The sequence below is a fragment of the Athene cunicularia genome (assembly GCF_003259725.1).
Source record: "Athene cunicularia isolate RWA chromosome 2 unlocalized genomic scaffold, athCun1 chr2_part1, whole genome shotgun sequence".
Classification (NCBI taxonomy): Eukaryota; Metazoa; Chordata; class Aves; order Strigiformes; family Strigidae; genus Athene; species Athene cunicularia.
In genome coordinates, this window is record NW_020799095.1 from 1020910 (window position 1) to 1045576 (window position 24667).

General features: G+C 48.6%; 1 protein-coding gene across 6 annotated transcripts in view; it reads right to left on the reverse strand.

Annotated features, from left to right (window-relative positions):
- Positions 1–3867: 3867 nt before the first annotated feature.
- GJC2 (gap junction protein gamma 2) overlaps positions 3868–24667 on the reverse strand; it is a 37210-nt gene continuing 16410 nt past the window's right edge. For 4 of the 6 annotated variants that reach the window (XM_026841307.1, XM_026841304.1, XM_026841306.1 and 1 more), the window contains one exon: positions 3868–7597. In XM_026841307.1, coding sequence (XP_026697108.1) covers positions 6330–7577 — 1248 coding nt within the window. In that variant the 5' untranslated portion in view covers positions 7578–7597 and the 3' untranslated portion in view covers positions 3868–6329. Of the gene's footprint in view, positions 7598–11441; positions 11648–19822; positions 20556–24667 lie in introns of those variants that run through there. The other 2 variants (XM_026841309.1, XM_026841308.1) reach the window with 2 other exon arrangements.

Here is a 24667-nt window from a genome sequence, read left to right on the forward strand (position 1 = left end):
CCCTGGGGGGAGTGATTAAGAGCCAGTGAGATGCTGTTGACAGAAATACTGTCTGCAGCGTGGAGCAGCTAATAAAAAAGATGGGTCTTGTCTTGTGATTCCAGACAGAATGTGATGCTGGAGAGTCGCTGATATTTTCAGCCTGGCTTTCTAAATACGTTTTTTTGCAATTGCTCTGTGTGTTTCCAAAATACTGGCAGATGGAGGCTGCTTTTGCCATTCCTCCTTCTACTGAGCATTAGGGGCCCCATCACCCTCTGGCTCTGCCCCCTGTGGAGACTGTCCCCACCACATTCTGCAACAACAGCAATTTGGAGGTGACCTGGGGACAGGAGAGGAGTCTGCTCCTCACTGATGCAAGTCCCCTGAGAGCCTCAGGGCAGGACATGGCTGCCCATGGGTTGAGACACAGACCTTGAGTGATCCTGGCAGTCATTAATGAAGGTTCCTAGCGAGGAAGACTTGCTACAGTGTTCGTTTCTGCATGACTGTGGCCAGCACCCACACCAAGCTAAGGTCAGCCACCCACAGGCTTATGTCTAAGTCTGGTACCAACCCAGCAGTCAACAGTAAGGATAAGTTCACCTTATTCCTCAGACCTTGCTGGTTTGAAGAACATCTTGTTATTTAGCAAACTTTTCCTTTTGGGCATTTTTTGTAGCACTGCGAAGGATGTGACCTACGAGGCTAAAATGCTTCTGACTATTGAACCTCCTTGTGGACTTGTTGAAGGATCCTGTTTTTCTCTGTCTCTTGGTGGGAGCTGGTCCTCCTCATGCCAGAGAAGTTGTAAAGATATCACAACTGACAGAGAAACAGAAAAAACACATGTTTCTGTCTAAAATTTGTTTCCTGAAGACTCCTCAAACAAGGCTTGTGAGTGAATGTGCTTGTTACTTAATGGGAGGAGCAAAGACTGAGGTTGTTTGGAAAGGCAGGCTTTCTCACAAGTCCTTTCCCATCAGCTTTGCTCAGCTTGAATCATCAGTTTCTCCCAGATTCTGCAAAGTTTTCTTGCTTTTGAAAGTACAGGTTTTCCTAAACTGTTTCAGCTCTATGCCTGAAGGAATTACAGTCAGTGATTCATCAGAGAGACAACATCCCAAACAACTAGAAGGTCAACTACTTCTTAAGGCAAAAGTATTTTGTAGTGATTTGTAGCCATATCTGGGAAAATAGAGCGCTTACATGGCTAAAACAGGCAAATAATAGATCGAGAAGAATTTCTTGTCATCAACACTCAGTGCCCTTCTCATGGAAACATCGCACGCTTTACATACTGTAACAAAATGTAAGTTTTATTCCATTTTGTTAGTAATGAATGTGGAATAGCCAGTTGAAGAGTTGGACTGATGTATCTTTCTCTTTAGACTAGTGTTTCATATTCTAACTACAGATGTAACATTTACACTGAAAAATACTTACAGATTCAACCTCATGCTCAAAAAATTTCTAGTACAAATACAGTTAGTACATAAAAAAATGAACAACAAAAAAATAATCCCAAAAACTTCAAAACAGCACAGACTGGTTATGGCCTTGAGTTAAGTTCAAGTATTTCCCAGTGGAATGCAATGCAAGCAACACGGTAATTGGCTTTTACATGGGACATTCCTGGCCCTGAATGTTAAGAATAGAAATATAAGTGTGGGCACTTTATCTGACCAAGTTTAGCAAGAGAGTCAACATTTACAATTAGTTCAGCTACAAAGCTAAACCCGTCTTGTGTGTGAACATAACTACTTAACTGTAAAAAAAAAAAAAAAAAAGCAAAGCTTTAATTTTACTACTGGCATTTCTTCTGTGGCTGATGCTGCCTGTTGTCTTATTGAAATAGCTTGAGGCTTAGTTTGTAATGGTTCTGGTGGGTTTTTTGCTTGTGGTTATGCTTATTTTGTCTCTCTATCCTTTTCCTTCCCAAACTGACATGATAAAGAGGGGATTTTTGCTCCCGCCCCGAAAGGAGTTGCTCCTGCAGAGACATTAATGCATGTTGGTCACCTTTGTGGCAGCGACTCGGTGAAAAGACTGAATATCCTAAAGGCTTTAGAGGCCAAGGAGTGGAGGGGGAAGGGGGGAAGTGAGCAACTCTGTATATGTATTAATAATAATAGTATCAATAATAATAATAATAATAATAATAATAATAATAATAATAATAATAATAAAAAAACAACCCCAGGTTTTATATTTCCAGGGCTGACTCGTGCTGCCTCCTGTGTGCGGCTCAGTTAGGATCTGGGAGAAGTGGGCTCCCTCCTCCCCAGGGTCAAAGGAGTCACTGGTGTCCTCCAGCCTGGCTGGGACCTTGCAGGCAACTTTGCATCTCTCCCAGGCGGCCCGTGACACTGGAGCAGTCCTGCCAGCAACAAGGCCACCCTTGTGCTTCTGTCCCTATCAAAACGCTCAGAAAATATGGGAAAGAAAGATCAGCTCTCACTTGCAAAGCATTTTATGCAAGGAAGTATTTCAAGCCTGATAGTTGAGCAGGGATGGCTTGAAGAGAGGGGTTACCCCACCTCCCCACCCAACAAGGAGGTTGTATTGATGACCCAAGAGTCTGCCCTGGCTCTAGTACTCATCAATATTGCAATTATTGACTCTCACTATGGAAAGCAGAGTGTGCGTATTAAAAGTGATGGTGACACCAGCTGGGAGGAGGCTGCAAATCTTCTGCAGGACTGACAGATCATTCAAAACCCCTTCGGTGCACTGGGTCTGCGGTGTGAAAATGAAAAGGCAGTTTGAAGAAGGGCAGGAAGATCCTGACTCTACAAGCACAGAGGGGAGCAATCCCCATGCTTGCAGAAGATGGGGTTTTGAGGAGGACCAGGGTGGCAGATGGGTGCATGAAGAGGAGCAGAGTGGTAAGATGGCCTGAGGACCAGCACTGTCACACCGCTGGAAAGATGTGGACTGGCTGATGGTGGTTCAGACACCAAGGAAAACCATGCTAGAAAAGCAGTCCTTGGAGAAAGGATGATGAGACTGGAGTTATTTAGCTTAAATCAGGCTCGAGGAGGATGAAAACAGTCTTCAAACACCCAAAAGCTTCTTCAGCCATTTAAAGGTATAAGATGTTCTTCATGGCTGCTGAGGAGAGGAGATGACAGGGGTTTCAGCAAGGGGGTTTCGTGTTAGCCATTAAGGAAGCATTTGATGGTGTCAGGTTGGGGAGAAGATCCATGATCCTTTCTAGCCCTGTTGCTCTAAGTGTCTCCGAACCTGCAGTCATGGAGCCCAGGGATCTTCTCTTGTTGGCACTGATCACCTATATTGTTGGGAGGGGGGGTATAGCCCTGCTGTATAAAATGGATCTAACCCTGTGCTCAGGTTCTAGGGTTTCTGTCTTAAAATCTGCCCTCCTGCTTCTTTCCCCATGGTGAGGACAGGATGGTTTCCTGAAGCAAGAGCAAGGGAGGCACATGCCCGTCCCTGCGTTTGGTGACTCACGGTGAATCTGCAGGTCAACAGAAGTTGAGGGGCCAATCTGAGTCATCAGGATGTGCTCAAGCCATGTCTGGGGCTGAGGAAGATGCCGCTGGCATGGGCAGGAGAAATCCAAAATCCAGATTCCTGCACAGCACAGCGCCTTTGATTTGCGTGGGAAGGACGAGTTTATCCAGGGCTGTAATACTGCTGCTCATCTCAAAGGAATCAGAAAAACCCAGCAATATCCAGCCATCGCTCTCCTCAGAATTTCCATCCTTCCCTTGGGATCGTGACTTTAAATGCACACTGTATCCCATGGGGCACAGGGCTGGCGATAAACAAAAAGTTGCATCGATGTGGAGGACAAGCTTGTGCCCTGGACAGCTGTAATTACTAGGGAGCAAATTTCCACACTGCTGTCCTCCCCAGCAGCTCTGCGTGCGTTTACCTTTGTGGTAGCAGCGCTGCCAGCAATCAGCCCCTCCTGTGTTGCCTGGTGCAGCCCAGCCTGGGAGGAGAGCACATTCCTGCCCGTGGGACAAGGGGCAATGGTGCAGCTGGATATGTTTGTCTCCTCGCCACCGTGGTGTGAACTTTCTGAGGCTTTCATTCAAAATTCACAGCGGAAAGGCCATCCCTCCACACAACAGATGTGTGTTACTCCTCACCATGGGTGGTGGTGGGATGGATTGATGCTCCTCCTGGATGCCATTGTCCTTTGTCAAGGGGAAGATCTGTAGCGGTGAGAGCAGGCAGCACTCCAGGCATTTTGCCAATGCCTTCAGCAGGACCAGGAACAAGCCCAACAGTGTTCTCCAAACTGTTATGCAAAGCCATACTGAATATTTACACCTGAATACCTCGTAGGATGTTTCTTTGCTTTCTTTTTAAACTGCCGCCAACACTGTTCTCTAATGGCATGGCACAGCTCAGTCGAGGTTCCCAGGGGCTGAAGGCCATACTCAAGTTCTCTGCCTGTTCCCAAGACTCACCAAAGGGCCCAGCCCCCTGGGGACATGAGAAAGATGCCCAGCAAGAAGTCACATAGGTCCCATGGATAACAAATACTGACACAGGGACCTGCATGTGACTTTGAGTGGCTGGCATGGCCCTGAGTGAACAGCTCAGCGCAGAGATGGTGCTGTTTTCAGTGAGGATTTTACTTTTTTCATCTTAGGTTTGATCTTGAAGGCTCTGCCTATTTGGGTCCTTCGTGGTGGTGAATCAACTAATGGACTCTTGGGAAGTTGTGAGAGCATCTGCCAAAGCACAGGCATCTTAGGAACATCTCGGGGATGAGACCTGTTCTGAGACATGTCAGAGTGGGGCAGTGACTGGTTTCAGCCTCTACTGTTCATCAGGAGATGCTCCCTGTGCTCCCAGTAATAAGGATTTCGTTCTGTTTTGTGTTACTGGAGGGGTACAAAGCCACAGCCCCGCAGCTGTATGAGAGACACAGGGTGTAACCACCCTGACAAAGCACATCCTCAGCACTAGCAGGAGCTTTGGAACTAAGCAGCTTGGTTTTAACATGTCCCCAGATTCCTCTAGCTGTCTGAAAATCACCCTAAAACAAAGCTGAGCTCAAAAAGCTCCCCATAAAATAGTGAAAAACTTCCTGCTACTGTTCTGGTCCTGTCCCCACTGAAACCAGATCTGCTAAGCCCCCCGAGCAAGTGTGTGACACCTGCCAGTTCCCCAGGTGAGGCTGGAGGCTGGAAGCCCAAAGACTGCTCCAGGATGAGGTCAGCTGTAGTTGCCGGGTTTCCCCAGGGGAGGTGGAAAGCTGTAAAATTACCAGAGGATCGATATTACATTTATATATATCTCTCTATATTCATACACACATGTTCATATGTGTCTATATATACGTACATGTACACACACACATCATATACACACTAGGCATAGATGTGCCGTCTGCTGCTATTTATAAGGGTTTGATGAAACAGAAGAACAAATTTTCCAACACCGATCTTCCAAACTCTACTAATATTCAACAAATAAAGAAGTTGAAACCCTTTATGATTTTGTTTTCCTGGTTGCATAAAGGCACTTTCTGATGACACGAAGCAGCAGTTTGTTAAAAACACTGTAACTGCACTGATTCCCATCCCATCTGTAGCAAGTGCTACACAGGCACTGGTACAACACAATGTCACTCCTCGTTCCTGCTGCCTAGCATTTGATCATATTTGCTTTTTGTTTTGAAGCAGAGGAAGAAAAGACAAAAATCTTCAGCGCTGTGCTATGCTTTTAGATCTCCCCATGTAAGACAGCTGCTGTGTTTCTGCCCTGTAACCTGATGTGGGTGCCAGCTCGGGGCTTGCAGCATCAAACGATGCTTTCATTTCCAGGCATTCCTGCTAGAGCATCTAATGATTCAGGCAGGACATCACCTGTAAGCATGTCATGAAGGTTCATGCAATATGTCAGTTTTCTTACCAAGGGATCAGAAATTAATTTTGATTAAGCATACTTAGTAATTAAGCACTGCCTGACCTACAGCACTCTAGCCTTGCCATGCAGGAGGGGAGCTGCTTGCTGTCAGCCTGACTTCTCTCCTAAGCCACCAGCAGCTCTGCTTCCCATCGCAGCATGTTGTCCAGTCTCTGTTGGGGGCTCTTGTGGTGACTGAAGGGGTGGGAGATGCGGGGGGTTTGCTGTTGCTCACTGGAGGTTCCCAACTGGAGAATGTATTGGAAACAGGAAAGCAATGTCTTTTGTTAATGGACTGGAAGACAGCACTAAATTGATCTGAAACTCATTTTCTCTCCTGACTTCCACATAAAAATTGCGCCTGTGCCCTGTGAAATGAATGCAAGATAACACTGAAAACCAGAAACAGACCAAAATAAAAACCCCACTTATGCTGCCCTCTTTCCTTTTAGGCGAAGTTATATCCATACAGACGTCTTTCCATCTTTACTGCTTGAGCTCCCTTTCTCCAAGCAGGCCTTGGGTTTAGCACCTTGTTTCTCCTGGGCAGTGTTGGCCCTGTTCTGCTCTACCACTGTGCCTCCTGAGGCGGGACTGCTGGTTCGGGAGGGTTGTGTGTTGCCCTGGGTGCTGCTGTAGCTCTGAAATGCTATGTCTAACTGCTCCTGGGCCACTCGCAAGTGTTTGTGAAGGGTGGACAAATCTGTTGGGAGGTTCTCGTCTGGGCTGGTGCACTGCTGCTCCTGAGCAACGTTAGCCAAGTTCTGCTCGTGAGCCATCAGACTGTTGGGGATCTTGGTGGACTTCTCTGATTTCACTACCAGGTTGTACTCAGGAGGGCAGGAGATGTTCTTTGGGTAGGCGTAGTTGTAAGGGGGCTGCCTAAAGCTGTTGATTTTCCGGTTGCGAATAGCATCTCGGATGGTCCCAAACCCCAGGTGAAACATCTCACACATGTTCAGCAATAAGCATAGGCAGCTCACGACGTACATCACCAGGAGGAAGATGGTCTTCTCTGTTGGCCGGGACACAAAGCAGTCCACAGTGTGAGGGCAAGGGACTCTGTTGCAGACATAATAAGCTTCTACCTCAAAACCGTAGAGTAAATACTGCCCTATCAAAAAGCAAACTTCAAACGAAGCTCTGGTAAGTAGCTGGAAGACATAGATTTTCATCAGTCCTTCTTGCTGGATGCGCCTCCTCCCATCATGCTTTTGTTGCTCTTTGCTCTTGGGCTTGGCTTTGGCTTTCTCACGTTCTGCTGCGTCATCAGAGATCATGGGCTCCTCTTCGTCGGCCTCCATCGGGTCCTCCATGTTGCGCACTGCCTGCCAGTTCAAAGCAAACTGCTTCTTCTTCTTGAATCCCTTGAACTTCTTCTCCTCCTCCGCTGACCGAGCAATCCTGTGGATGGCATAGCCCAGGTACATGACCGAAGGGGTGGATATCATGATGATCTGGAACACCCAGAACCTGACATGTGACAGCGGTGCGAAGGCATCGTAACAGACGTTGTCGCAGCCGGGCTGCTTGGTGTTGCAGGTGAACTTGCTCTGCTCATCGGAGTAGATGGACTCTCCCCCAACTGCTGTCAAGACAATGCGGAAGACGATGAGCACGGTGAGCCAGACCTTGCCCACAAAGGTGGAGTGATTGTGAATCTCTTCTAGCAGGCGGGTTAGAAAGCTCCAGCTCATGTTGGTCATAAGGGCTACTCAGTTAGAACCTGCAGAAAGAGGAGGAAATAAAACCCAGAGTTGTAAGTTAATATCTGTGGCTGCAGTCAGTGATACAGCTGTGAGATTAGCACGTCTGTGACAGATGAAGTCCTTTTATCTCTAAGAGGCACCCTTCACTGCTGCAGCCCATCACCCCAGGGAGAGGGACCACCATGACATGTGACTAAAAGCAAATGCAAGGCACCACGGAAGCCACCTAGGCACAAAAAGGTGCTTAACTTGTGATAATCTCTCGCCATGGGTTCTGAAAGCAGGAGCAGAGGATGCTGCCCACATTACAGAGACTTGTGCTGCTGAAATATCTTTTATTAGCAAGCCCAGAAAAATGCAAAGAATCAGCAGAAGAATGGGAATATTTATGTTTACAGGCTGATGGCCCTTTTAAGTTCCTTTTGAAAAAACATAACAAAACAAAACAAATGTTTAATCAAATGCAGACTCTTTTAAAAATAAACCTTGAAGAGCCTCCAGAGCAAATCATGCATTTATTAGAAGACCTGGACAGCTGGGGAGGAAGAGCTTGTAATAACCATTTTGTGTTTAGCTTAACTTGCAGTGGGGCCTTAGCCCAAGCTCCATGGGCGACCCCAGGCACCATTAAAGGCTGGCAGCAATTTTACTGCTTGACTGGCAGCAACCCTGACAGATACCTGGAGATGAAACCAATAGGGAAAGCACTTAGGCCCAAAGAGCACTGTGGCAGGGGACAGCAAGGCTCTCGCTCCAGGGAAGAAGAGGATGGAGTCATCCTTTCTGCCCCCCTGCATTCCTCCTCTGATTCATCCTCATGCTCATCATGGAGATTACCCGCTTCGTTTGCACGCAGACATCTGATGGCAGGCAGTAAATTAGGTGTCTGCAAGCCCAATCCCACCCATAAACTGATGCCTATGATTGCACCCAGAAGCAAAGCGTGGATGTGTTGGTGGCAGACGTAGGAGCCAAGCACATGAGCATGGATACAAGTGAGTTAGTGTGGAGTAGCACATGGCAGCAGTGAGTTATGGCTCAGCAGTAGCTGCCCCAGCACAGGCTACTCCCCTGTGATCCTCCACAGCCAAGAGAGGGGGAGAAAGGAGCTGTTGCTCATACTCTGAAAAAGTATGGACATCAAACCTACCCCTCTGTGCTGGCTCAGCACGGCTGAGTGGAGGCAGAATGCCATGGGACATAAGCCTAGTCCTAAACTGGCTTTGCACCACTTTTATATGGAGACACAGAATTAGGCCCTAAGGTTTCCATGGCACAAGCCAGGCTTTAAGCCCATCACCCATGCCAGGCGCAGGATGGGAGCATTCAGCAGCCACAGCCCCACGCAAGAACAAGAAGGGAAATGTGCCTTGCTCCGTTCTCTATGTCGAGCCTTTCTGGAATGTGATTTTGCTCACATTGCCTCTTAGGACAGGAGCCAAACAGCACTAGTTTGCTCAGCCCTTGTCTTCACGCTGCCCTGGGAGGTAGCAGCGTGCTCTGAGGCTCAAGGCGCAGTGAAATTCTTCCGCTGTTGAGGGCTCTCAAGAGCAAGCAGATGGAATTTTCTAACCCTGCTATTTCCAGATCAAACAAACCCTCTGCGAACCCAAACCCCCAAGTCTTCACACACCAGACCGAGGCTGTGGGAGCACTCTGCAGATGGTGTTATTCTTGTCCTGTAGCTGGAGAAACTGAGGCAGGAAGTAGAGAAGCAGCTCATTCCAGGCTGGGTAATAAGACAGAAGAAGAGGTGGGAAGTCCTTCTCCGTGCCCTCAATTTAGCTGGTGAAGAACCCAGCCCTCAAAGCTGCTGGGACCGGAGTCCCCATCTCCTGCTCCAAAAGTGATGCCTTGGACCCAACAGAAATGCTGCTGCAGATAGGACAATTCAGCCACTGCAGAACAATGTGGAAAGCAATCCCCACAGAGCTATTCTTTATTTATTGAGATATTTGGGTTTATTCAGGTGCGAGATCAGAAAGCATTCCCTCTGAGTGCCTTTTTGCCTTTTTAGACCCCGTGACTTTTACACTTTAAAGTGTCTTTAACCTTTACTTTACTTGATTTTACAGACCCAGACTTTTACACTTTAAAGTGTCTTTAACCCTTCCCCTGATTTGTGTCCCCATTCAGCTATGGGCAAAATGTTGTGTTAATGGTTTGCAGGATTAATCTGGGCTCTCAGCCAGGCTCCAGCTGACGGGGGGGCTGGGAAGGGAAGACCCTGCTGGGCGCAGCGATGTCCCACTGCAGGACATGGGGCACCCGCCTCTGGAGCACGTGGGGCTGGATCACACCAGCCCCAGCTTGGCTAGCCCCATGCGGGTGTCCAGCCACCCACCAGCTCCTCTCTGCACCCCCGATTCACTCCAAGCCTCAACTTTTTCTAAAACACAGGTTTCAAACCATGGAGCAGTTCATTTATCATTTCAGTGCTCACCTAAAGGGTTTATGAGCTCTACACCGAAGATAATTTATCATTTTGCAAGTGTTACTCAAGGACACGATTCCCAAAGCTCAGACTTGCCTCCCAACATCCATTTGCTGGGGCAGGGAGCGTCTGACCAAGGTAATGATGGCTTTTGGAGTAAATATTCAAGTTTTGATCCGATATTGTTCAGGGTTATTAGCAAAACACCCACCGTCTCCTCTGGGAGACATATTTTAGAAGGGAGCACCTGGTAGCATTGGTTCGAAACACTTGACAAACTTGAGTCAAGGAAAAGGAAAGAAATTGCAATACCAGAAGCGGTGGGGGTTGTTGCTTTGCGAAGACCACCTCTGGTTACCAGCCACCAACCTGAGCTGTTGGCCCTGCCACTGACACTGTGGCTCAGCCCTCTGTGCACATCTGGATCGTCAGGAACATCTGTGGGAAACACCCTGAGCTGTTTCTGCACCCCCGGGACCCCGCTGTTGCCTCTGTCTCTGATCACACCTTGACATCACACTCCCATGTGTCCACCCACTCTCCTGGCACTGTATTTGAAAGCAGGAGCTGAAGGAAACGAGTTAAAAAACCCTCCTACGATCGGTCCAGTTAAACTTACAGTGCTTTTTGTGACTCATTGACTAGAAAGACTATACTATGAGATTTCAATGCTTCTAATTACTTGGAGGGGGTTAGCACACCATTATATTTTGGAATCGATTATAAGGCAAGCAAGTTTCCAAGGAAGGATTTGTTTACATTGCTTTTGCTGATGAATAGGACGGTACTAGGAAAAGGCTATGTCTCACAGAAAGCGGATTTTTGAAAAGCACAGAAAGTGGCTTTTTGCATCTTCTGTGTGCTTCAGACACAATTCCTCCGTGCAGTAGGAAAGTTACACAGTCCTGCTCCATGGGGGGGAAAAAAAAAAAAAAATCTGTGTGGATCTGCAGCAGGTAGATGGGTTAGATTAGGTGGTACGTGTAGCTGAATTATCTGCCAGAGAGAGCCCATGAGAGGACTCACCGTCTCTCTGGCTTTGAAATCCATTCAGTCACCTATCTTCACATGTCACCTCCAGACTAGCTGACATGCAGTGTATGAAATGTGTGCAGGGTACAAGTTTCACTTCAAAACTGCCACAAAGGAGGAGTTGGACCCACAGCAGCAGTAGTGAAAACTGTGTGTAGCCAGGTAGGGGAATGAGCTGTTGGCTCCACACTCTCATCCCAGTTACTTCCTCAAACCCGCGATCGCAAGCACAACTGTTGGAACTGGGAAAGCTGTAAAACCCGAGTCTAGATGAAGTGGAAGAATGAAAAAATAAAAAAAACCCCAACCTGTGCTAGTTGGATGCCATTCCTTTCTGCATGGTTCCTACACCGTTGCTTAAGCTGCAAAACAATGGGGAACAAAAATCTACTTACAGAGACATGGTGCTTCTCGCGGCGGCTTTCCCTCCTCCGCTGACATTCCTGTGCCGCCAGCCCTCCGCCTTTCCCTAGATAAACCCCCGCCGCCTCGGTCCGGCCATGCCCCAGCGGTTGGAAACCGGAGCTCAAGGCAGTATTTAAGGGGATGTCAGACCCCGCCTCTGCCCTGGCCGGGCACCCACCGCCGGCAGGTCCTGCCCCAGCTGCTGCGGCCGCTCCCGCCGCTGCTCCCGGCCCCTCTCGCCTTGGCAGAAGGAGAGAAGGTGCTGTGTGTATACATATATGTATACCGGGAAAGAAAGGGGCATCAGTTTTAAATCCAAACAAGCTGCCGGGTCTGGTTTTAGGAACGCTGCCTGGAATTTTGCTGCTGAGCTCTTGAGCCAGTTGGAAGTAAATTAATAGCATCAGCTAGTGGCACTGGTGACGGATTTGTAAGACAGAGAGCATGACTAATAGGGAACATGTGGAAAACACATTTTGGCAAAACCTCCTTGGTTGCTGGGGGAAAAAAAAATAGTAAAAAAAGGAGGCAAAGCTTACTAGTGAGAAGGGCTTTGCTGCACCCTCAGGCAAGGCTCTCTCTGGGAGAAGTGGTGCACCGTTCTCCAAGCTGGTGCATGGGAGCAGAGAGCAGATGAAGGACAGGGAAGGTGTTCTGAGCACACACAGAGACTTTTTGGCTTCTTTGCAGAGGGGAGGAGAACTTACTAAGAAGTATGGGAATGTACATGAAGCCTAAGGTAAGTGGAGCAGAAATTCTCCATCTACATAGTGCAAGGATCCCCTTCTCATCCCTGCTCCGCTTCTGGGGGGCCCTGTCATTGCCACCCCGGTGGGATCAGGGCTCCAAGGAGATGCTGAGATGGAAATGGAGAGTTAAGGCAGAAAGCCTCCCCAAGGGCCAGCGAGGAGGAGAAGGAAGGAAGCGACAGCAGCAGCCAAGAAGTCACAAAAAGGATCAGGCCCAGTCTTTGAAGGGAGAAAGCAGAGGAAGGTCAAGGGGGATGTTTGAAACAATTTGGTTCATCAGGAATTTTCATCTGTGGTCCGGACAAAGCAGGATATTCATTCTGCTGTCAGACCTCTAGTTTCCCAAAGAGCCTGAAAGGACACGGAGGGGCAATTCCTGCTTGCTGGAGCATCTCGCACCAATGCTCTTGCAAGCAGCAGCATCTCCTGCACTGCTCCATGCTGGCCAACGCTTCGACCTTACTGCTGAAAGCTGCTGTGCGAGAGCCCCGGAGCACGTGAGCCTCTGCTGACACCAGAGCGTGGCTGCGTGGCACAACCCCATTACATCTAAAGGGGTCTCCAGGGGCGCTGGCATTTCTGCACATATTTGCAGTAACTTTTCTGATGGTTTTAAGTTATAACTGATTGCTTATACCCAGTGATATGTTAATTCTCTGTTCAGAAGTAGCCATCTATGATAGGCAAGTGGAAAAGCCCTATCAGCTGAGTTAGGCGTAAGGTGAACACAACGGTGGGGGAATATGCCACATTAGGGAAACCAGGTTTTGAGAGGCATTTTGGGGGAATAAACCTCTAAAGAAGCTGCATGCTTCAACTTAAGCACATAGCACACCAGCAAAGCTTACCCTTTCAAAGGACACAGGGAGATAGGGAGCTGGTTTCAGAGGAGAGCACCAGGGCTGGAGATCTCCTCTAGCAACACTCCAACCTCCCTGGAGATCTCCCATCAGGACCCATCTGAGGAGGAGAAAATGTGCAGCGAGCCCTGGCCATATTCCCCATGCACGTTCCTGGCATTAGGTTTGGCCTCCAGCACGCTGGGGCACTGACCTCCTTGCCTGCATGGTCCTGCAAGTCTGAAGACACCTTGGGTCACCTTGTGGTCACCTCTGCAGGGGCCACCACGTGGTCCTTGGGTGTGTCACCCCTCAGGCAGGGACCCCACAGCTTCCAGCACATGTCACACCATCTACTTCTAAAAGACAAGTCCTCTGAGATCCACCAGACCTGAGGGGATGGCCACCAAGACCTCATTCCCATCAAAGAACTGGTGAAACTTCCACCCACTCCAGCCGGTGCAGGATGGAGCTGTGCAGAAGTATTATTAGTTATTTAAAAATAACTGGCTGAGAACGACTTCCAGGCTCTGCCGGCCTGTGGGCAGCAATGGAGATAAAAGGCAGCTCAGCATGGTCCCTGTCCCATGAGTCATGCAGCCTTTCCAGGCCCTTTGCTTTCTAACCACGTGGGTTATTTATACACACAGCAATCTCAGCTGGTGGAAGTTTTTTGGGGGCATGCACGCTTCAGGCGAGCCAAGCAACATCTGTTTCTGTTCCAGCCTCCTGCCCAGCAGATCCAGCCATCACGCTGGAAGGAATCAAGTTGTTCCCATCACCAAACCATCACCCACAGGCCAAACCATCACCCAGAGAAGGAGGCAGAGGGCTGGAGGCAGAGCCAGACCCATGTGTTTTCTCCTGCATGCTTTAGCTGTGTTTTCACCATCCAAACAGGTTGTGTGAAAGCCAAAACCTTTACTATATGTGTAATAACAGAGGGCGGCAGGAGTATGTACACAGTTATAAACAGTTTGTGGTTTATTCTTCCCAAGGAGATAGTGGAGAGCAAACAGAGCTTTTCCAGCCATGAGTGAATGTACAGGGTAAAATGGGCACCTTTTCACCCCCTTCCCATCCCTAAATGATAATGAGATCTGGTATCATGTCTCCCTGCTATGTCAGTGATAAGCAGCAACCATAATTATCCACTCTGGCCACAAATCTCAGAAGCCCTGTACTGCATTGTGTAGAAAATGAACTGAGAGTTCATTTTCTTCTCTAATTTTCACCTTTTGAATTTTCATCAGATCTGTTTTAAAACTAAATGAAAGGAAGAAATGCATCTTTGTTCAAATGCTAAGCCCACTTCTTAAAACAAGACCCAGGAAGCAACATCACTGTGTTGAGACAAATGTCACAAAATTCAAATAAATTAAGAGTATCAATTTTTTACCTTACTTGTTGGATTTGGGCTTAGGAGACTACAGAATTTCAAGTCTAAGAAGCAAAACTGTTTAAATATGACAAATGAGGACAAAGACTGAAGCGGCAGTTTTAATTCCTATCGTTTCTTCTTTGACTAATTTCACTAACCTTTCTTCTCTGACCTTTGGATGAGGGATGTGGCACACATCTTCTCCCTTGGTGGCTCTGGGTGCGATCTGCTCTGAAAGAGGTTTTTGATGGAAAGGGTGGCAAAGGCACTGCCTAAAAGGAAATACTTGACTTGGAAAATATTCTCCCCGCTTTTGCATAGTCTTAAAGCCCACTGCAGAACTGCTGAATTCTGTTATTACTCTTATTAGTCAGTAATTTGGTGGCAGTTAGAGAGAAAAGAGGATCTGGGGGATTACACCCAGTGAACGATAGAATCACAGAAAGGCACGCTGAAGTCTTATCTTTGCAAGCAAAGGTGGCACTTTAAAACACTGCAGTTACACAGAAAAAGAGGCAGTTTTTCATTTCATTATTGTCTCTGGTGTGACTGGACTGCTGCTTGCAGCCCCATGCCTTTAGTGGAGCACTGCAGTTCTGGGAATGGCTTTAAATGGAGATTATTTTTCCCTCAGATGTAAAGATGTGCTTCAGGGAGTGACAACCTGCTTTCTCAATGCGTCCTCCTTTCCTCTGATCTGCCTCGTCTTGACGTTGTCCTTGCTGTTTTCAGAGCTGCTGGTCTCCGAGCACCCAGGCGCAGGGGGGCTGATGGGTTTGGAACAGGACTTGGGCTCATTTTTGACAAGTTCAGTTCAAGTCAGCATTTACAACTTTGACATTTCTAATGGCTTATCCCCGGGTTGATAGGATGAGGTAAACCAAGCACTTCAGAGAGGTCCAAGAGTGCATCTCACTGGGGCATTTTCAAGGCTACCTTCCATTTCCTGATGGGAATGAGGCCACCAGCACCCGTTGGAGCTCCTTCTTCATACCTGGATTCTCCAGAGCCTTCAGCAACACAAGGACCCAAGTTGTGTTCTGCTGGCGGGGCTGGGGACTTCTGCTGGGACACAGAGCCATGTCTCTTGTGTTAAGGTGCTTTGGGACAGGACAGCTCCTTCCAGAAAGGGCAGAAGGAACATCCTGGGATAGGACTCAGGTTTATGGGTGGAAAGACCACACTCCTTGGGACAGTTCCTGTTCCCAGCCACAGAAACAGCCTGTTTGCTCATGAAACAGTAACCCAACCAACAACCCTGTTTATGGCTGATGATATCAGAGTCAACTGTGGATATCCCATGGACCCCTTCAGGAACTGCAAAGAAGAGATGGGAGGGTGCAGGCTGGAATGGCTGCAGTGCTGCTCAACTCAACCACCATGGCCAAGGACCTCCAGGCTCCCTTGCAGTCCCACCATGGAAGAAACCTCAGTTGTGCAAACTTCCCTGCTTCACCCAGAGCTTTGGGCATTCTCCAAGATCTAGGACTAATCAGGGCTCACATCGTAAGAACTCAGCCAAAGCCTTAACTCTCTTAAAAAAAAAATTTACAGGCAGCAGAAAAAGCTGTGTCAGTGTCTGCTGCTAAAATCTGCTTCATCACAAACCTCTGTGAGGACTTTTCAGGACAGTGGGGATGACAGCTCCAGCACAAATGTGTCATTTGAATGACAGAGAGACAAGGTCTTTACCTATACATCATCAGGTTGATTTTTTTTTTCTGCATCCAGCTTTGCTTGTTGGAAGAACTCAAGAAGATTTTGATCTGGATCAGGATGTTGCAGTTGGTCTCTGGCTCTTGCAAGGACAAAATGGAGAAAATCTGGTCTCACACATTTTTCCAAAGCTTGTGGGGGATTTTGGCTGCATGGTGTAAGGATGCTTGAAAATGAGGTGAAGGCTGATTTATTTTATGCACTTTGAAAATATAAACTCAGGCTCTGAATTGCCACGACATTTCGACCACGGTGGTGCCTCCGCTAGCCCAGAGGATAGGTCAGAAAACAGTTTGTGTTAAGTTTGCATGGGTTTGTGATTGGATCAAAAAACCAATGCTGGTAGAATGAATAATATTTCTGCTGAAAAACAGTGAAATGTTTGCTTTGGATATCACTGACTGAAAGGTAAAAGCACTTAATTTCGAAAATGACAAAAACCCCAAACCCTGATATGGTTAAATAACCATAAGATTTAAATTTCAAAGCACAAAAGCCCATAGGAAGCATTTAAACCTGGGCTGGAGAGTAGAAGTGATTTATTCCAGCCCTTCCCAGCTGAAAATTTCATTGTGATGGACACATTCTTGAGATAAATTTCAGTGTTGACAAAACTGAATATTTTTTTCTGATGGGAACCTTCCTGCTGAAGTTTTCAAGGCTGGCAAGATAACATGGGCTGACATACTGAAAGGTGGCAAGAAGGGCCTCGTGGAGAGCCCTGCGGACGTGGCTCAGCAAAGCCCTTTTATAGCATTTTTTTCCCTGCGTCTGTTCCTGCTCCAAAGAAAGCATCTGCCTCAATAGTCAGAGGTCAGATTGAGCAATTATTCCCGTCTCTATTTGTTTCCCTTTCCTGAAGTAGCTGGAGAAGCAATGGGAATAAAAGGCCATCTCCAGCCACACCTGTTGGGGTCATACCTGGCATTAGTGCTACCCGTGTCTCTCCTGCAAACCCATCGCAGGTCCCTGAGCTCTCATAACAGGAAGCAATAAACTTTCCAGCCGGTGTTGCCAGCCCTGGCTGGCTTGCAGCACAACCCTGTGAAGCCAAGCCAGGCTTGACTTGCTGTAGACCTTCAAAAAAAAAAAAAAAAAAAAAGGTCAATGAAAATCAGAGGAAATCCATCCTCTGGCAAAAACGTCCGTGCAGAAGTTCACAGCACACTGCCTCCCCCTGCCATTGCCCCCGCAGCTGCTCCTCCATCTGCCGTTCACCAGGCAGCGGTGCGTTAACGCGGACCGGGGCAGAGGAAGAAGGTCAGGGTGCATGGGAAAGATTAGAGAACGCTGGAAAAAAAAAGTCAAACAGCCACATTTTTGGCTGCTCCAGAAAGGTGTGAGGGTTTTTTTTCCCTTTTTACCTAACACCTGTGGATGGGCAGAGATGATGTATCAGGAGGAAGCTTGGAAGAACCCCAGGAAAAGAAGACAGGAGTGAGGGGAGCAGGAACAGAGGTTGAAAGCTTGGCCATGGCTTCTGGGCTCCATCCAAGAGCTGCTGGGTGATGCTCCTGATTCAGGCCAAGCAGCCGAGAGGAATGTTTTCCCCTCCTTTTCAGCTGCATGAAAACCATATTCACAGTGTCAGTGTGGGGAGAGGGACAGGGGCGGGAGCCGCCAGCATAGGGACAAACATCTTAGACACAGCTTGAGGGTAAAGACAGCAAAAAACAAAGTGAAGGTGGAGCGGTTGTGTCCCCTGTGGATCACACAAGCAGAGCAGGACATGCTCAACACCTCCTCTAGTTTTCCTCACCGAACCCCTCTTGCAAATATCTGAAAATACACATAGATTTTTGTTTTCTTGTGGAAAATGCTTTGGAACTGCACAGGAAGGCTGCTGACTCTGAGAGTTTGACTCTATTGGGATTTTTTTGCAGCAGTTCCAATGAGAAAAATGATGGTGTCATCTCTGTCATCACATGCCTCATCTGTCAGACATGGGGACAGCCACCACAACACCCGGGACGACCAGTACACAGCTAGCCAAGGTGGTGATTTTTCAACCAGCCCTGCTACACATAGCAACCCTCAGGATGGGCTCTTCCACCAGGATTTAAAACAGGTTTCTATGGGTTGGAGCAACCCAGGGAGACCCTGCCACTGCCCTTGGCCCTGGCTGAAGGGTGCTTTTTCCCCTAGTAGAGGACGCTGTGTAGAGGACGCTGTGACCCACCACGAACCATGGCTCCATTTGCCAGTGGAGCTCTATAGGTTCAACCTTGACCCTGGGCTGACATCCACCTGCCCAAACCACAGTGCAATAGAGAAGGAGGCTCTGGATTGGGGATCTGGTGGAGGTTTCTTTCACCCCTGAGTGCAGGAGAAGCCCAGCATTAGAACTGCATCCAAAGATATCTTAATTTCTTTACTACCCAAAAAATATCTGTAATTTGCCAACCAAAGTGCAGGTTAAGAGGAACCGTGTCTCAGCCCTAACAAGGACAGGAGCTTTCAGTGAGCAAGTGCCCCACAACTTGATGTAGGAACGGACCCACAGGATGCAGCCCAGGCATCTGAATCAGGTCCATGCTCCACCTGGTTCTCACGATGCTCCCAGCCTTGGCCAGACACTGTGACTGCTAAGTGACTGCCCTGTCCTGCACTGTCCTTGGCGCAGAACTCACGTCTTACTGCTTTAAACAACCATGTGGTTAAAGACCATGGGTGGGTGATTTGGAAGAACTGCTATGCTTAGAAGCAGATTTAAGGCCCGTTTGCATCTGTTCAGGGTGCTGAGTCCCACTCTGCTCTACCAAGAACGTAATGCTGATCTCCTAAAGCCATCATCCAGCGCCTCAGCAAGTGGCCTGCTTGCAGCAGCTGAGGTGAAGCCCAGGGAGCAGGACTTTTAAGATAAAACAAAATCTTATCTGAACTAGGACATCTAGGACACCAAATCTCTCCGAAGATCCCAGTGCTAATCGCTGGAGCATCTATTTCCCAGTCTTTTGGCTTTGGAGGAGCCTCTGCCTTGCCAGGTCAGATAGAGCCATAACAGTGAGGTGACCCAGGTGTTGTGAAGTGAAATGGCGAAAAGGGCTGGGCATGGCTGCCAAATCCTTCCCTCTGCTGTATAAACCCATCCCTGCTCCTCCCCAGATAAACTCTGTGCTGCACACCTGCCACCCCAAATGACCAAAATGTCCCCCTGAGCTCAGCCCTGGCTACCTGGACACCAGACTCCTCCTCACGGTAGAAAAAATCCAATCTCAACTGAACAAGGACACTGAGGACAAGAAAGCAAATGGCAAAGCAAAAATACCAGACACTTGGATGCAATGTTATGGCCCATTTTTCCATTATTAATAAGATCTAAACATAGTTAAAAGGGAAGAGAGAGAGAGCCTCCAACGTGATAAATGAGGAAACAAACAGGTTGGACATGCTCTTGCCAACTGTTCTTAGATAACAGACAAAACAGAAAATAAAGAAAAAAAGGAAACATTATTACTACAAGTGCTTTCCTATTCTTCTGGCTGGGTTCCCAGCATAACTGGAGCAGGTTTCTACTCTGCTCACACAGATTTATTGTTACACCAGTATCACCAGTAAATATTTAAATAACCACTTAGGTAATTATACACAGAGATAATGATACGATCATGTTTAAATGCAGAGAAAAAGAAGATGAGAGAGAAGCACCCGAAGGAGTGCCCGGTGCTGGGCGAGCGGTGCCGTACCTTCCCCGGGAGCCCTGGGGGTGGAAGCATCAACGAAGGCTGGCCGGTCTGATCCGAAGGCAGGCGTGGGGTGGGAAAGGGATGGGAGCCTTCCTGGACGTGTTTACATAGGTGGTCCCCCACCCGCTGACGCCAGAGAGGTCAGCTCATGCCTCACATCTGGACGCCACTGGGTCCTCCGTGCCAAGCAGGTAGACCACTTGTCTTTTCGTTCCCCAAGCTTGCAGGACTGGAGGGGTGTTGAATCAGTGTTCCTCCTTCCCCTCCAGAGGTGGGTAGTGGGGTGGAGAAGGTGCCCTTAGGCTGGCATCCAGGTGGGAATGAAGCCAGACCCCCTGGCCCTAGGCCATGCTGATGCTCCAGTCAAAGGTTGACTCAGAGATCTGCAGCGCTAGAGGTCCAAGCCCTTGGGTTTCCAAGGGGGTGCTGGCAGCTCCTTCTCCACCTTCTCCACGCACTCCACCACTGGGCACGAGCACAGCCCTGCCTGTCTGCTTTGCTGGACATCCACCCTACACCAGCACCACCAAACCCCATACCAACACCATCAAACCCTACACAAACCTTACACCAGCACCACCAACACTACACCATATGCCAACTCCAGCAAACCCTACACAACCTCTAACAAACCCTGCACCAGCATGACCAAGTGCTACACCACCACCACCAAACTCCACAGCACCCCCAGCCCACGACGTTCCTAGGGTGGGACCATGGGCCTGAGGGTTTGCCATAGTCTAATCATGCCCCACGTATGGGGCTAAGGGAGACACAGCCCCAAACCTTGCTGCCTGCCCCCTCCTACGAAAAGATGGAATGAGCTGGACCCTTGCTACCCAGTTGCCTTCACCCCATGCAATGAGAGGGAAGGAGCCAGATGCTCTCAAAGGACCATTGTGGGATGATGGCACCTTCCTTGCTGCAGCATTGCCCTCCTGGACACAGGACCCACTGTGTGACCCTTGCCGTAGGAGAGCAGAATCTCTTATGGCCTCACTCCTTAAGGATGTGCAGGTTGTCAGTCCTGAGGTGGACAGACACTTGTTGCCCCTCAGGAAGCCAGTGGCCGGTTGTGCTTCAACGTGAGTGTGCGTGCAGGCTGCTTTGAAACAGGTTGCTCCGGGTAGTGAGCAGCAATAAAAAGCTGGAGAGAAGAAAGGGTAATACTGAATCCAGCTGTGAAAACAAAGATTAAAACCCTCTGAGACTACAACCTCCCTTGGCCAACATGCGGGAAACAACACGCCAACATTAATTCCTCTCTCCATGACCATCCCACAGATATTTTTTCATGAATGAGCATGTTGAGTCGGAAGGGGAAGGGGCGGAGATGCAGGAGGAGGAGGCAGACAGCCCCTCCACGCCTTTTACACAGGGGAACCTCTGCAGTTCATGGAAGGGCAGGGCTGTGGGGCTGAGCCAACACCACTTCAGTGCTTGGAGCAGCTAGATGAGGTTTTTCTCTCTGCTTATATCACAGGCTGATCCTGAAGGATGAGATATTCCCGAGGGAGCACCAGGCAGATGGGTGCATGGGTGCAGGTTTCGCTAGAGAAGTGAACAGCGTGAGTGCATGCTACCCTGCTCACACCAAACCCTCCACCACCCTCTGGGATGTGGTGGCAGGTGCCCCTGAAATCACCAGGGCTTGCACAGAGGGGTCGAGCACCCCCACACCAGGTACCTGGATGGTTCCCAAGCAGGGATGCATGAAGCTGCACTGTGAGCCTGAGAATGGGACACAGAGTCACAGTTTAATCCAGAAAAATCCCACCATGACACGCAGCAAGTCCCTTCCTAGTCTCCCAGTCCTGTGCTCACATTTCTTTACCTCCATGCCAGCCCAGAGCCAGTTCAGCCTCATCTGCTAATCTGAACATTGCAAAGTTTAAAGACGATGGGCAATGCCACATAAAGAGGGTGCAAAAGAAAAAAACCAAACCCTGGTCCTCCTTCACTTGGCGACAAATAGCCCTTAGAAATGGCAAGTCAGGGTTTCTGACCTCCTATTGGGACATGTCCAGGTTTGCTGCTGGTTAACTGAGGTCCATCCTCTGCTGCAGCTCTGATGGTGGTCACTGGCTGGGCACCCAGCCCACCACATTTTGATATTCCAGGAAACCCCCTGGAAATTTTCTGGAGTGAATAGCCACAATCAGTGATCTGGCCATTACCAGAAGCTGGGGAAGAAGATGAAGTTGTGGGAGGCTCTTCTTAAAAATCCACTCTTTCTACCTCTGGTTCTTTCCCTCTCTTCCTCTCCAAGGCATCCTCCCTTTAGCTTCCAGACAGAAATAAATAAGAAACCACAACACCATCTGTGTTTCTGAGAAAGATTAAGAAGCAACAACTTAATGGACGTGAACCAAAACCCCCAAATTATGTTCTGCAGCACTGCTGTAAGATGGGCTGGTTTGCACACAGATGGACAAGGCAGAGTGTGTGCAGCCATGGGGAGCAGTAGCCAGAGAAGCAGAGATGAATACAGAGCCTCTGATCTCCCTTGCATCCTTTGAAAGCAGATCTTCATCCATCATCATCTTTCTCCCTGGCTGCTTTTTGGGTCCCTACTGACCTGGCCTGGGAGCCTTCACCTTAACCCTCTGGAGCGCCCGTCAGCGCTGTTCGGCCAACTCTCTGCTGTCTCTAGGGTGAGCAGGTTGTCCCTATTTCCACCTCTCCCAAAGACAACAGCACAAAGGAGATATGTTTTTGCCTTCTCTCAAGCAATAAATCCTCCAAACCATGAGCCCCAGTCACTAGCACCACACATAGACATCTGTGGTGGAGGCTGGCTGAGACATGACGAGGGAAAGGACTTGCCTTTTGGGATATAATATCCAAAGCAAGCCCCAGAGGTGCCAGAGAGCGTCTCTCCCATGACACTGCCACCCTGTTCCATGTAGACTTCACCTCAACCAACTACATCATTGCCTCCTGCTTAGATGTGTCTCTTCTGCTCACACCTTTGACAAAATGTCGTTGTATCACCCTGCCATGATCCCAGGCTCCCCTCTGCATCCATCCTCACTGGTTTTATCTATGCTGCCAGCTCTAAAAATGAGCAGGCCTGCTCCTGGCACACCTCATGTCACATCTCACCACCTTCAGGACTGCAGATCCAGACCGCAGACAGCCCTTGCTCTGCTGCTGTCCATTCGAAGACCCTCACTCCATCCTCATTTCAAAAATTCAGCTGACCAAGTGGGTTTTGTCCTTCGGCTGGAGCCCTTCTTTTCTGCTCTTGATTTAATTGTCCAGCTGTAAAAGCCAAGAATTTCCAAAACCTGGCAGAAAATTAAAGAATGCAGGAGCAAAACCACCCCTGCCTTGGAGAATGGCGCTTTCGTTTCCTGCCAGCCATCCTCTTTCAGGCACAGAGAGCAAAAAGCTTCAAGCCTTTCCAACCACTAAATCACCCCACTGGACTCGTAATGGGGGCAGCTGAACTACACCTAGTTCCACCTATTGAAATGATGGCAACAGCCTCCATCCCACAGGAACTGACCCCTTTACCGTCACCGATGCTGGTGGAAGTGCTGATGACATATGAATGTTAGGGGCCGTTATTAATTTCCAGTGGTGTTTACTGAAGTTGGAGCCAAGGCAGAGTCAGGGGTGGAGGAGTGTAAGCTCAAGGGACTGGAAATGTGATGTGGTGATCCTCAATCCAACAGAGACACCAAGGGCTGCGTGGAAGGGGAACTATGGCTTTGCTTAAGACTTAGCCCTGCCAGACTAAGCAAGGTGTAGGCTGGTTAGCCAGGATGCCCTGCATGTCAGAACATCTATTCCCGTCACAGAATCAAAGAATACGTCAAGTTGGAGGGGACCTATAAGAACCATTGAGTCCAACTCACTTCAGTCATCACAGTGAAGTCCTGAATTCAAAAATACGTGACGTTGGTGGTGGGCTTCATAGGACCAAGAAATGGGGTCACCACGGAGCAACACACATGGCCTCCTCTCACAGCTCTCAGCAAAGTCTGCCCAGCAGAGGAGTCGTCCCCCCCCCAGCTCATCACCTACCCCACCCTGGCCAGCCCGCAGGAGGAGTCATCGCTCCCACACCAACTCCACTCCCCGCCCAGACTTCTGTCCTGCTCCTGCTTATGCAATTTTGTGTGCTTTTACCTGTGATTTGGGGAATGAGCAATTTCATCCTTTTTCATGCCTGTCCATGCAACAGCCCCATTACTGCCGTGGAAGAGAAGGGGAACAGGGAAACGTTTGGCCTCTCTGCTGTGCAGTGGAAGGGGATGGGTGAAACACGCATCCCTGGGCCGGTCTGTTTTTGAAAAGCAATTACTGGCCGGGAAGACGGCAAATCCTGCATTCCTCAGTGAAGGAATCCGGATGATGTCACCTCCTGCCCAGTGGCAGGAGCATTCCTGCCTGCTGCAGCTCCCTCTGGGCAGCCCCTGCCTTTGCTACAAATATTTGTTTTGGCTTGGTTTTTGGAAGCTTCCCATTACAAGGAATAACAGCAGGATGGACTCTCCTACTGTAAGGTTTGTCTCTGTACCAGCACATTAGCACAGGCCACAGGTTAATAGAGGTTTACACATGCCAGACAAAATTTTACTGCCAGTAGCAGAAGTCTTTTTTTTTTTTTTTTTTTTTTTCAATCTGTGTGGTGCAGTGAAGACTGAGGGATATCAGAAATCTCTTAAAATAGAAGGCTGCCTGCTTCATTCAGTTTCAACTGAATTCACTCAATTTTTTAGTATGTGTAGCTAGACTGAAGGCATGTACCTGTGCCTCTAATCCCATGGCTGTCTCTCCATCCATTTCTAGTAGGACACATCTAACAGGATACACCTAGTAGGATATATCTAGTAG